General features: G+C 33.9%; 2 protein-coding genes across 5 annotated transcripts; one reads left to right on the forward strand and one right to left on the reverse strand.

The window, feature by feature from the left end:
• LOC124530810 (cullin-3) lies at positions 1-13,259 on the forward strand. Of its 3 annotated transcripts, none has more exons than XM_047105119.1 (16): positions 1-162; positions 479-643; positions 2,159-2,356; positions 2,885-3,070; positions 3,527-3,730; positions 4,095-4,274; positions 5,295-5,489; positions 5,743-5,919; positions 6,065-6,235; positions 7,041-7,148; positions 7,667-7,791; positions 8,353-8,608; positions 8,699-8,868; positions 8,953-9,091; positions 9,593-9,745; positions 12,994-13,259. In XM_047105119.1, exons 2-15 carry the CDS (start codon positions 584-586, stop codon positions 9,743-9,745), a joined length of 2,322 nt encoding a protein of 773 aa, XP_046961075.1. In that variant the 5' UTR covers positions 1-162; positions 479-583; the 3' UTR covers positions 12,994-13,259. The 3 variants fall into 3 exon arrangements, with proteins under 3 accessions (XP_046961075.1, XP_046961076.1, XP_046961077.1); XM_047105120.1 differs by lacking the exon at positions 12,994-13,259 and adding an exon at positions 10,243-10,343; XM_047105121.1 differs by lacking the exons at positions 1-162; positions 12,994-13,259 and adding an exon at positions 241-400 and having other exon boundaries at positions 9,593-10,149.
• LOC124530811 (B9 domain-containing protein 2-like) lies at positions 10,354-13,579 on the reverse strand. 2 transcript variants are annotated; one of them, XM_047105122.1, is made up of 6 exons: positions 12,915-13,049; positions 12,225-12,807; positions 11,919-12,152; positions 11,693-11,831; positions 11,441-11,622; positions 10,354-11,370 (listed from the first exon to the last, which is right to left on the reverse strand). In XM_047105122.1, the coding sequence occupies exons 2-6, from the start codon at positions 12,708-12,710 to the stop codon at positions 10,354-10,356; spliced, it is 2,058 nt and encodes a 685-aa protein (XP_046961078.1). In that variant the 5' UTR covers positions 12,711-12,807; positions 12,915-13,049. The 2 variants fall into 2 exon arrangements, with proteins under 2 accessions (XP_046961078.1, XP_046961079.1); XM_047105123.1 differs by lacking the exons at positions 10,354-11,370; positions 11,441-11,622; positions 11,693-11,831; positions 11,919-12,152 and adding exons at positions 13,215-13,340; positions 13,412-13,579 and having other exon boundaries at positions 12,584-12,807; positions 12,915-13,140.
• Between the last annotated feature and the right edge of the window lie 405 nt (positions 13,580-13,984).

A 13,984-nucleotide genomic window follows, 5' to 3' on the forward strand; every position in this document is an offset into this window, starting at 1 on the left:
TGCCTTACAATATAATCTGCGCGTTAGGAAAAGAAAAAAAATAAATTATAACAATTGACTTACAGAATTGAATTATTAGATATATAGTAAAAATACATGTTCTTTAAGCATTGTACGACTGTAAATTTTACGTTAATTGCGAAGGATAAACAGCTTATTCATGTAAGTTAATTTATCTCTTGTATTAATTTATGGAACGTCATAACGTGAAGTGGCGCTGGTGTATTGTCGGAATTCAACAACTACACAAGAGAGAAAGAGATGTGCTGTTATTTTATTTGTCTTAAATACTCATCTCCATTCCTGGTTCTTATAATACCACGGATGGAAGTCTAAATGAAAATCATATCCTAAATGAAGTATAAACAAGCCAATAAATACCACATAACAATTATCTCCAGTACATAAACTTTGCGCCGCATTTTTTATCAAGTGACGTTTTGTTTCGCATTAAATAAATCAACATTTTTGATTTCAGATGTGAATGTAAAAGTAACAATGAAGTATACTTGTGACTGTAAATGAAGTAGGAAAGACATTTAGAAGTTTATTTAGTGTGATAGATATCAAGTTCGTCGCCGCAATGATGAAGAGTACGTTGCCAAAAGATAAACCAGGCAAAATGAGGATCAGAGCCTTTCCCGTACGTATTTGTTTTATATACCTGTGACGCATCCCTTTCCTGTCATAACTAGTTGTTATGAAGAATATTATTGTATAAAACAACATTATAAAAACTGTGCCAGTTACTTGACTTAAACTTGCTTCTTCCATTTATACAGGCAATACACATTACTTAAATAGTAAAAGAAAAAAGTACTATGGATATAGAAAAACGTCTTATATTTATAAGTTTAAAACTTTTTATATATATCAAGTATTGCCTTCAAAACATAAACATATACAACCTTATATTATAACCTTGAGGACAGATCTTATTCATCATAAAATTAAGACACTGTCAAAATGAGTCATTGACACAAAATTCAAAATTAGAAATTTTAGGTGATTTCAGTTAACAAAATTTTTGTATTCAATATGTCATAAACACAATTTTATTTGACAAGTGAGAAAAACAATTTCTATATCTTAGCTTTCAAAATCATTCAATCTTTATTATTGTTACTATTTTACAACAATGCTTGCTTAACTCTTTTAATGTTTGATCTATGAAGATGACTAGAAAATTTCAAGTATGGAATTATTCAGAAGCATATTACCAAATGTACCCTGATACATGGGTTTGTATGCCTTTGATCCCTTTAGCTCTAATTATCAAAACAAAAATCATGTGTTCCCATTTCTATTTAAAATTGTAATGTATTTAATTTATTTACCATACTATATGAATTCAAAAAGGTTAAGATTTTAACTGTTACCAATAATTTTTAGGAAATGTTCTACGGACTTACAATTTCAAATTAAGAACTTTGTTTAAAAATAATATGTTATTTTGAGAATGATGATAGCAGTTAATTATAACACCTGTTAATCACTTCAAACATGGTATTAGGCTAGAATCCTAAGTAATATAATTAATGTAAAAGTGACTTTGTCTTAGTAAGATGTCACACATCTTAACTACTGATAGATAACAATTATAATTTGAAAATATGCAATACACAAAAAAATGTTTAAATTTTAGCTTATCTTTTAAATATGTGTCTAAAATACATTATATTCTCATAGGAGGACATAATTATAAGTACTGTACTGTCTGAGTGGTCACCTTCAACTAAAGACATAGACAATACAATATCACCATAATATTTCATGTGTAAAAACAAATATATTAGTATGATATTCAATGTAGAGTTTCTTTATGTGCATTGCTTGTGAATGTTATTTATGTATATTTTGTATTATGATATTCCAAGCAAAAGTATACAATTTTATAATTTGTTTTAAAAATGACTGCACTGGGCTAGTAAAATCAAATTACTTAAATGTATTATCATAAATTTAAAATAGCAGATAGCTTAAGCTTTGATGGGTTTAATCTCCCATGCTCTTAAAGTAATTAAATCTTTGATCCTGTGCAATAATATCAAGCATCAATTATTTGTTATAAATATAAACAAAATTGTATTTTTTGTAACAACATAAAAGCATGCAATAAATATATGTGTTGTAATGTAATGTATGTATATACTTTTAGATGACTATGGATGAGAAATATGTGGAGAGTATATGGAGTTTACTTAAGAATGCAATACAAGAAATTCAAAAGAAAAACAACTCTGGTCTTTCATTCGAAGAACTCTATCGAAATGCATACACTATGGTCCTACATAAGCATGGGGAAAGACTCTACACAGGTTTGAAGGAAGTTGTCACGCATCATCTAGAAACAAAGGTGAGTTTAAGAAGATACAGATCATTTATACTAAATTAACAGTTGCATAGCTTATGTGCAACTTGTTAGTTGTTATATAAAGGAATCACTTTTATTTTATTGCTTTACTGTTATCAAATTAATGCAAAACCTATAAGGATTGATAATTTTTCTCAGATATATGTAATTTTTATTGTAAATTAAAATAGTTTTTATTAAAAAGTTTCAATGTTTAATCATTTATGAACAGTGTACAAATCACATTATGTAGATATACATTTACAAACAGTTCCAGAATGTACATTATACCTATTAAGACTGGTAAAAGCCTCAATAATTGCTTACATTTATCAATATAATGTTAATGCTAATGCAATAAAATAATTAATTAAAAAAACATCTACATTGTATTATGTCAAGGTAAACAGTGGCCTTATGTGTGGACCTTACACATCTTCAAAATTAAACTCAACTCTCTTGGCAGTCACTTTTGATTGTTCTGTTGAGCTAAATAAAGGGCTCTTAATTAAAAATGTAAATTATTTTCAGGTCCGTGAAGATGTACTTCATTCTTTACACAATGGATTCCTGCAAACATTAAACAATGCTTGGACTGATCACCAAACTAGTATGGTCATGATCCGTGACATACTCATGTATATGGACAGAGTATATGTACAACAAAATGATGTTGATAATGTGTACAACTTGGGTCTCATCATATTCAGAGATCAGGTAATATTATTTATATAAAATAAGCCATAACTTAAAATTAAAAATTACCATGAACCACAATTAATGCAATCGGTATTATTCCTGTTTTTACTAGTCACCTGTCATTGTATATTTGACCATTTGGGAGCCTATGTGCACAAACTACTTAGTTTATTTATAATTTTTACTGTTTATTTTCAATAGGTATATAGGAATATATAGGAATTTGACGACCTCCATGGTCGAGTGGTGTGTACACGGGTTTTCATGGGTACGCCACTCTGGGGTCCCGGGTTCGATTCCCGGCCGAGCTGATGTAGATTACCATTAGTTTTCTATGTTGTCTTGGGTCTGGGTGTTCGTGGTACCGTCGTTACTTCTGATTTCAATAACACAAGTGCTTCAGCTACTTACATTGGGATCAGAGTAATGTATGTGATGTTGTCTCATATTATATTTATTATATTTATTTAATAGGTGGTTCGCTATGGTTGCATCCGAGACCATCTGCGGCAGACGCTGCTGGAGCTGGTGGCGCGAGAACGGCGAGGCGAGGTTGTGGACCGGCTGGCCATACGCAACGCTTGCCAGATGCTTATGGTGCTCGGCATCAATTCACGCGCGGTCTACGAGGAGGACTTCGAGAAGCCTTTCCTACACCAGTCTGCTGAATTTTATAGGGTAGAGATTGAAATTATCAGAACCCTTGGATCTTCTTTTCAATTACCTTGAAATGGACCTTTTTTTTGTACGGTATAGGTTGGCCGACGAGCATATGGGCCACCTGATGGTAAGTGGTCACCATCACCCATAGACAATGACGCTGTAAGAAATATTAACTATTCCTTACATTGTCAATGCGCCACCAACCTTGGGAACTAAGATGTTATGTCACTCACCCTTCATACCGGAACACAACAATATTGAGTACTGTTATTTGGCGGTAGAATAACTTGTCAATTTATTCCTGAAATGGATAGTTTACCTACAATTATAAAGATGCCCGATCGAATCGATTTGCTCTAACTTGCTTTCTGTGTTTCAGATGGAATCTCAAAAGTTCCTCGCGGAGAACAGCGCAGCGGTGTACATCGCCCGCGTGGAGGCGCGCATCAGTGAGGAGGCAGAACGCGCGCGACACTACCTCGACGAGAGCACCGAGCCGCGCGTCGTCGCCGTGCTGGAGCACGAGCTCATCGAGCGACACATGAAGACCATCGTCGAGGTACCGACAGATTCATATTCGATAGACATATAGTACGACACAACTTAGATGTCGCATCGGCAAAATTCGTAAAACCGATCACATCCGACTTGAGTATGCTATCCTAAATTATCAATATTTATTTTGCATGCGAATATGATCTTTGCACAAACGTAATAACTTGTATTGTCATATGACATAATATATTCGTCAATTTGACACGTCGATTTACATGCACTTGCTTTCTCTGACGTGAGAATCTATAGCGACGAATAGCGTCGAATGGCGCGGTAGAGAGCTATTTCTATTGGTCGTGTAAATCGGCAGTAATCGGTTTTATTTTCATTCCATTGCATTTTCCGATGCTACATCTAATTTGTGTCCTACTATACCTCTATATATGACATTGTGAGTACATATACTAAAATAAAAGTAGAAGAGTAACAGCTTTATGATAAGCAGAGTCTAAATCTATTTAATGATACCACCATAGACTAGTAAAGTACTATAAGTAAGTGACTGCGAGCCTCTACTCCAATATAACGTCATCAACAAAAAGCGTGGAATTAATACCTGTTGACTTCCAGGCAGGATATATTAATTTTATTAATTGTATTAACTTAAAAATTAACTAACATGACTGTATTTTTTTAAATGTTGAAAAAGAGTAACTACTGAGTTTCTTGCCGGTTCTTCTCGGTAGAATCTACTTTCCGGACCCGTGGTAGCTTCACTTAATTGTTAAATGACGATTCAAAAGTGCTTGTAAAAGCCCACTTGAATAAAGTTTATTTTGATTTTGATTTTTTGATTTCTATATATGACATTGTGAGTACATATACTAAAATAAAAGTAGAAGAGTAACAGCTTTATAATATGCATATCTAACTACTAATGGTACCACCATAGACTATTAAAATACCATAACTAAGTGACTGAGTACTACTAGTGACTACTCCAATATAGCGTCATTATTTATTTATGTTATTATGAATGTAGACATTAGAAGGAATCGAAAGACAATAACCATTGTTGGGTTAGATGGAGAACTCCGGCGTGGTGCACATGCTGATGCACACGCGCACGGTGGAGCTGGCGTGCGTGTACAAGCTGCTGTCGCGCGTGGGCGAGGGGCTGCGCACCGTGGCCGACGCCGTGTCGGCGCACCTGCGCCAGCAGGGCCGCGCGCTCGTCACCGACACGCACCACAACACCAACGCCATCGCATACGTACAGGTCAGGTCACTTATTTTTCTTAATACAACAACAACAACAACAGCCTGTAAATTCCCACTGCTGGGCTAAAGGCCTCCTCTCCCATTGAAGAGAAGGTTTTGGAACATATTCCACCACGCTGTTCCAATGCGGGTTGGTGGTGTTTTCTTAATAAATCGTAAGAATTGCATTTCAATTTTTTACTTGAGTCAATTTCAACGATTTACTGCTTTTATCTCGTGAGTTGTAAAGTTTTTTTTTTTTATGTTTACAGAACCTGCTGGATCTAAAAGATAGATTTGACCACTTCCTACACAACTCATTCAATAATGATAAAATATTCAAGCATATGATTGCTTCCGATTTCGAATTCTTCCTTAATTTAAATAATAAGTCCCCCGAATTTCTCTCACTATTTATCGATGGAAAGCTCAAGAAAGGTGAAAAGGGCGTAAGTACACATGTTATATTACCGTATTTTTTTTTAAATATAAATTAATAATGTTTATTTTGATAACAATCTACCATAACAGCTGCAAAAATACTAAAAAATGTTTTATAGGTATTTTTAACAGTATTTTTTTTTTTAATTATAGATGAGTGAGCAAGAAATCGAAGCAGTCCTGGACAAAACCATGGTGCTGTTCCGCTTCCTGCAGGAGAAGGATGTATTTGAGCGCTACTACAAGCAGCATCTCGCCAAACGACTCTTGCTCAACAAATCGGTTTCAGACGACAGCGAGAAAAACATGATCTCTAAACTTAAGGTGAGACATTGAATATAATTTATACTATCACAATCATAATAAAAATAAATTAATAACACCTACTGCATAAAATGTGGAGAGTAATCTTAATAACTACTTTTTTTTTTCAATACGAAAAAAGCTATATTATTGTTAATTTAATTAATAATAATAGTTATTGAGACTATAACATTCTCCAGAGAGAGGGTTTATTGAAAGATGTGGAGCCAAGGGACTTTCACTGCATTATTGGTGATGTTTCTCACATTGAAAATCCGATCAGTGAATTACAATAAAGCTATCTGCTATTTCATTCATATATATCTGCAAAATTCTTTACCAACGCCTATGGACAGTAGTTGTAAGTGTCCTAAGATTTCTATAAAATTGTTGTAGTTAATAATTTCGAAATCTTGCTTAAAGTCTTTTTGTGGAGATCTGTGCATTAAAGTATATTGTAAAGAATTTTGCAGCTTATATAATAGATAAGAAGACTTTAAGCAGGACATATCATTATCGTACATATGATGTGTAATCGTTTTAAAAATATTTATAGTCTATAGATTTCACCCGTAGGGTTTCTTCCTCATGTAGATTGAATACAAAAGGTTAAAATCAAATTGAAAAAGTTTTTACATAGTGTAGTGTAAATTATATGTAAATTATTTTTGATTTTTGGACTACAAGTAGCTACAAATATTCTAAATAGATGATTAAATTAATGATTTAATCTTTATACTTATACAAATCTAATCCACACTTAAATTCCTTGTTAATAATTGATATCTAAATATTGCCATTGCTTACAATTCGTGTTATGTTTCAGACTGAATGCGGTTGTCAATTTACGTCAAAGCTTGAGGGTATGTTCAAAGACATGACAGTATCCAACACTATCATGGAGGAGTTCAAAGAGCATGTGCTGTCATCTGGGGTGAATTCATTTTTTATATTTTGCTTTTAATGTATGTTTGATGTATGTAAGTTCTACTTTAGTAAATTTTATTAGGTGGCTCAATTCATAGTCAATTAAAAAAAATGTTTTAATATATTTTTACAAAACTCTCTCGTTGGTCTAGTGGCTAGATATAAGGCCAGATCCCGACATTCTGGGTTCGAATACCAGCACCGACTAAAATATATTAGGTGTTTTTTTTTGTCGAAAAATCCCCACTAACAATCTAGAATCAGGAAGTTGGATGTGTGAACGCCGCCGTGCCTCGGAGAGCAGGTAAAGTTGTAGTTCTTTAACATTTTCCTCAAGTGTTGGATTTGCCGTCTCAAGCCGGATTACGATAGTGAGGAAATATAGTACAGTTGTGATTGCACACACACTTGTACACTAGTATTTCCTCTCAATATACATATATTATAACATTTTTTTACAACACCTTAAATAACACACAATAACAAATATACATTATATTAATAAAAGTGTTTTGTTATCCTCAGACCAACTTGCATGGGGTAGATCTGTCAGTACGCGTTCTCACAACTGGATTTTGGCCAACACAGAGTGCTACACCCAAGTGTAACATCCCGAAAGCTCCAAGGAGTGCATTTGAAGTATTTAGATCGTAAGAATAAATGATTACTTTTTTATCTTCAAAAGTAGCATTTGTATAAACATATTAATCTGAAGATGTAATAATTATATATTACTACTAGCTTTTGCCCGCGACTTCGTTCGCGTGGACTTCAGGTTCGTCCCCTCTAGTCTAGTAATCGCTTAAAATCGCTTCGTAAATAAGCCATTATTTCTCGTACAAAGTAAAGGATAAAAAATGGTTATTGTGAGTTATTCCTAAGAGATAAACATATACCATCACGGACTTTTTTGTAGACCTTTTTAAGTTGTACAATACTGTAGTACATTGTTTTGATCTATCTTGTAGGATTCAGTCAGCGTTTGCAATGTGAGCGCAAAAAATGTGTTTTTTTACGACCTCACATTAGAAACCTCAAAAATTTTAGCCTATGTGTTATTTTGATGTATAAGCTATATTGTGGTAAAGTTTCATTCAAATCCATTCAGTAGTTTTTACGTGAAAGAGTAACAAACATCCATACATACAAACTTTCGCCTTTATAATAGTAGTAGGATTGCTAAGATCACTTGCAACAACAACAACCTACAGGTTCTACCTAGCGAAGCATTCGGGGCGCCAACTATCGCTGCAGCCTCAGCTAGGCAGCGCTGACCTGCACGCAACGTTCCGCGCGCACGCCGCTCCCGCCAGCCCGCCGCGCTCGCCCTCCGCCGCCGGCTCCGCGCCCGCTCCCGCCTCCGCTCCCGCCTCCGCACCCGCTCCGCGCCGACACATCATACAAGTCTCCACCTTCCAGATGTGCGTGCTGTTACTCTTCAACAAGCGCGAACGACTCACGTACGAGGTAAACTTGCACCCCCTCTGAAATTCTGTGCTAAGTAGTTTTAACCTCTTGGCTTGAAACTCAATGAAAATGTATGTGGTTTATTTTCAGGAAATACTCAACGAGACAGATGTACCTGAAAAGGATCTCGTGCGCGCCTTGCAGTCGCTGGCCATGGGCAAACCCACACAGAGAGTGCTCATAAAACACCCTAAGACTAAGGAAATAGAACCATCTCACCAGTTCTATGTCAATGATGCTTTTACTTCTAAGTTGCATAGGTATATTATTGCCAATCTATTAATTATTATAAATACAAATCCCATATTGCTTGTATACATTACTTAAAAAATCTTGTTATACAGAGTAAAGATCCAGACAGTAGCCGCCAAGGGCGAATCCGAACCGGAACGACGCGAGACTCGTAACAAGGTGGACGAGGACCGCAAACATGAGATAGAAGCCGCCATCGTGCGCATTATGAAAGCCAGAAAGAAAATGGCGGTAAGAGAGAATTGTTTCTTCGTTGCCTTAGTTAGGACTATACAGTTAATCGGAAATACAGTAATATTCGAGAGAGAGTCGAGATGGAGTGGTTAGAACGCGTGCATCTTAACCGATGATCGTGAGTTCAAATCCAGGCAAGCACCACTATATATATATATATATATATATATATATATATATATATATATATATATATATATATATATATATATATATATGTGCTTAATTTGTCTTTATAATTCATCTCGTGCTCGGCGGTGAAGGAAAACATCGTGAGGAAACCTGCATGTGACAAATTTCATAGAAATTCTGCCACATGTGTATTCCACCAACCCGCATTGGAACACCGTGGTGGAATATGTTCCAAAACCTTCTCCTCAAAGGGAGAGGAGGCCTTTAGCCCAGCAGTGGGAATTTACAGGCTGTTGTTGTTGTTGTTAAGTAATATTTATCCAATATAAGGTCTCATCTAACACAATGATTTGGAATGTATCACAGCACACGCTGCTAGTAGCGGAGGTGACAGAGCAACTGCGCGCGCGCTTCCTGCCGTCGCCCGTCGTCATCAAGAAGCGCATCGAGGGCCTCATCGAGCGGGAGTACCTCGCGCGCACGCCCGACGACCGCAAAGTCTACACCTACGTCGCATAGGTGCGTAGCGACGCGATCGCCTCTACAGTCAACAGTACAGCTTCAGTTTCTCCCCGTAATATCCACTCGTTTACATTATCGTCCCGATAGGTCGGTTGTCAAACCCGCATCCGCGGTCAGCTTTGTCTGCTTGTCTCTCGTGAGCCCCTTTAACTTTTCTTGTGTCTTAGTAAATTCATATATGTACCGGTATGCAAACAGGCCGACAGATGTAAGCGGAGCCATAGTTTGTAAGTTAAGACAGATTATTCTCAAACTTAAGTACAGATTGAATTGTAAACGCTGTAAAAATATTGTATATACAAAATATTGTGGTTTTAGTCTGATCATTTCGATGTGTACTATAAGTGTTCCTCGTAATTTCCTAGAGTAGCTGTTATGTTAAATTAAATTCTCTTTTATAACAACTATGTTTCATTGCTACACATCGCAACCCTCTTGTGTTATTGATATTTTGTTACTAGGTTATTTCAACCTAAAATGGGTTTTATTTTCAGGCCATCACAATTTCAAGTCATTGAAGGGTGAATGCCAAGTTAAAGTGATAGAAGTAACAAAAGTATTTAAATTATTTCAAAATAAAAATTATTAGTTATTATAAAGTTATTTTATTTGCTTAAGAACAAAATTGTACATAAATATAAAAATAAGGTATGACGTTTAAACTCGCTACTGCCATTATGAAATGGATAAAATAAATTCTTAGACAAATCAAAACTGGAAGATGCTCCAACACTACTGCGCATATTAGCATCTAAGAAATTCGTATCTACTGTTATGACCGTCGATAATTCATTGACGTTAAACGTAACATTCTTCGTCGTGCCTTGAACTATAGCACGCAATATTTTATTTTCTTCTTTGCTGACTCCAATGTCGGCGTATGTGAAGATATAAGCGAATCGTGTCATTAAATTGTAGCATTGCAGCTGGAATTTCTTTGAACTGTACTCACCGTATATATTACTCTTATTAAATCTCTCAAGACGTACCCATTTACTATCACTGAGGTTATTTGGGTTTCCGTAGGGCGAGATAAATATATCTTGATTTAGACGTAACAACTCCAAAATTTCCGTTTGAATCTTTAAACACCCATCCGTTTTATGCGTTATTGCGTTAAGTTTTGTTAATGTTATTCGACATTTTAGTCTTGTGTTAGTACCAAAATTCACAATATTATGTGTTATATTCGTGATCATACATTTACCATTTTGGTTATAAGGAAGCAAAAGATTATAACTTTTTCCATGTGTACGATTGTAAAAATATTTTGTATGATTGCTTCCACAATAAGATACTATAATTGGTAATTTTTTTAAGTAGCCTCGATTTCCACTATATGTAACAATGTCGTCAATAGAATCATTTCCCATGTAGAAATTAACTTTAACTTCTTGTAAAATGAATCCAATGTCCATAGAAACTTGTTTAATATAGAGTTTCACTACTGCTCTTGTTATGACAGAATCATTGCAGTAAATTATGTATTCTACTTTAACTCCTATGTTATCACAATGACTCTCTGAACATGATGGTTCATGTAAACTTTTATTATATGTAATGCAGTCATTGTCATTACAAACAAGGACAGTCCAGTTAATACAGTGAAATGTAGAACAGTTCTGTAAATAAAATATGAAGTAAAATAAATTATTTCAAAATAAAACAGACAAATACTAATGAAGTAATTACCAAAACTGTACTGTTTGTTGTCATTTCTGTTGGACTTATAACATTTGATTCAGTGGAGACTTGTAAAGCATATAAAAAGTGCAGATCCTTTAATTTTACATAACATTTGATGTACTCATTTGTTAAAAATTTAATTGGTTTTTTGCCGCTACAGTAACTATTACTCACTGTTATTGGTAGTGCTAGAAACAATCCATTAGTATTAAAAATTAATCATATTTAGATGTATATTAATAAAAAGAATTTACTTACATATTATATAGAGAGTTTCATTTTTGTAAAGCCATACAGGTTGGCTATACACATATATGTTTTTTGTGAATTTATATAATGGTACATGCTCTGGACTAGTATGCCACTTCAGATACTTGTTGACATCTATATTTTCATGCTTAAAAGGAGAAAGTATTATGATATATACTGACAGGTAATGTTCATGAAAACCTAAAGATTAACTAGTAAAAAAGATCGTACAAACCTTATGATATTGTTGTCTTTTATCAGGCAAGTTTACTTTATCAATACAGAGGAAGTGATCAAATATATTGCTAGTATCTCTATTACATGTATCTTGAAAGAAGCAAAAATACTGCAACTTTCTGTTATAATTATAACACTGGTTTTTAATTTCCGTTTTACAATTTTTGAACAAATTACGTTCTGTGTTAGTACACTCGGTATCACAACAACAGTTGATATCACATTTATTAAACTGCAAATAATAAATTATCATAATTTACTTCATTCAAAATAGCAAACATTCTTACTTTATTGTGATACATACCAATAAATTACATGCACAATTATTTGCATTCACATTTTTCTTTGGTGTTTCCATTGGTTTAGGTGTTGTCTTTATATCAAAGAATGTAATCTCGGTCACATTGTCATACTCTGATTCATTGTAATAAGTATCAGTGGCCAAGGTAGTGTCAGCCATTGATACATTCTCATCATATAGCAAATCGAAAAATGTACTTGTAAATTCTGTTGATGTTGTAAATGTGGAAAATTGTATAGATGAATTGCCATACTTTTTATTTTCTGTTTCATTAGTATTCTTATGTAATCTTTGTGACTCGTCTCGATAGTAAAGTGCATGAGGTTTTTCCTTTATATTTTTTAACACAGAGCTTAGGTTACTAGCAACAGTTTTTTTGTGATCGATAGATGCATCACCAGTCTGAATTCTTTCATTTATGAAGTCCATCAGACAAAACTGAATAAGTATGGACATCAAAGTGAAACACAAATATGTAATAGGCTTCATTGTTCACTTATATTCTACACCAAACTGAGTTAAATTTCTTAAAACTATGCATATATTTAATTTAATTTCTCCTTTTGATTGTGTAATTAGTTTGAACCTGTTAACACAAAAACATATTAGTATGTATATAGATATATATATATATATATATTTTTTTTTTTTTTTTTTTTTATTATTAATATTGATTCAATAAATCTATCAAACCTGTCACTTCCTAAGTTAATTATGTCTGTTTGCGTCAATTCATGACCACCACCAATGAAATACTGTTTTAATCTTTCAGTCACAGTTGTTGCAGCAGGAACCCAACAAGGAACTTTAATGGTATGGTATCCTGGAGTAGAAGGTAAAGCGCAGCAGCCGTAGCCGACCACCCACGAGCGTCCAAATGAATCAAGACAACTCACTTGTAGAATTATCTTCGGCCAGCCTATTAACAAAGTATTTAAATACATTAATGTGTAAGAGTTTGTTTGTTATTAATAAAAAAACTAATGGTTTTACCTTGAATGCCTTTACAAACGTAATGTAAATCTAAGGGATGGACCCAATCGATATTTTTTTTGAAGTTTTCTTTACCCGCTGCTGTTTGTCCTTCAGATAATCCAGAAATAAGAGTCCAATTTGGGCCTATAAAGATAGATACCTATTATTATAAGATACCGATTTCCATATGAATGTAAAAAATAAAATTAACTCACCAGTCTGGAACGAATAGCGGCAAAATAATGAATTTGGATCGTTAAAATCAGAAGCACTTTGCAATTGACCAATAATATGAAGTTCTGCCATCAGTAAATACACATTTCATCAACACAATATATTTATAATATAAATTAACATTATTTATATAATATAACCAACTCAACATTCCCATTGCGGTCCAATTGAATTAATTGTCAAAGAGAAACTTCCAACAGAAGTCGTTGTTATTGAACTAGTAACCATAGCAACGAAAATGTATACAAACGTATAAAAATCAACTGGCAACAAATAATTTTATCCAATATTTTTTTCAGTTGGCTTATTCCTAATTAGAAATGCCCTGCGGTTATCCGCGTAAACGTTGATTTATTGCAATAAAACATAACACTACAAAATATTTTTTGAGACGAAACCGTTAATAAAATATATATAATTTTTTTATTTATGGCATAAATATTATTTAGCTCCTAAAGTTAGGGTTCTCTTTACCTTCTAGTCTCTAAACTATTAGGTTTTAAGATCGTAGAACTACAATTCAGAATATCTTAAAATATTGTATTGCGAAAATA

This window comes from Vanessa cardui, chromosome 7 (assembly GCF_905220365.1).
Source record: "Vanessa cardui chromosome 7, ilVanCard2.1, whole genome shotgun sequence".
Classification (NCBI taxonomy): Eukaryota; Metazoa; Arthropoda; class Insecta; order Lepidoptera; family Nymphalidae; genus Vanessa; species Vanessa cardui.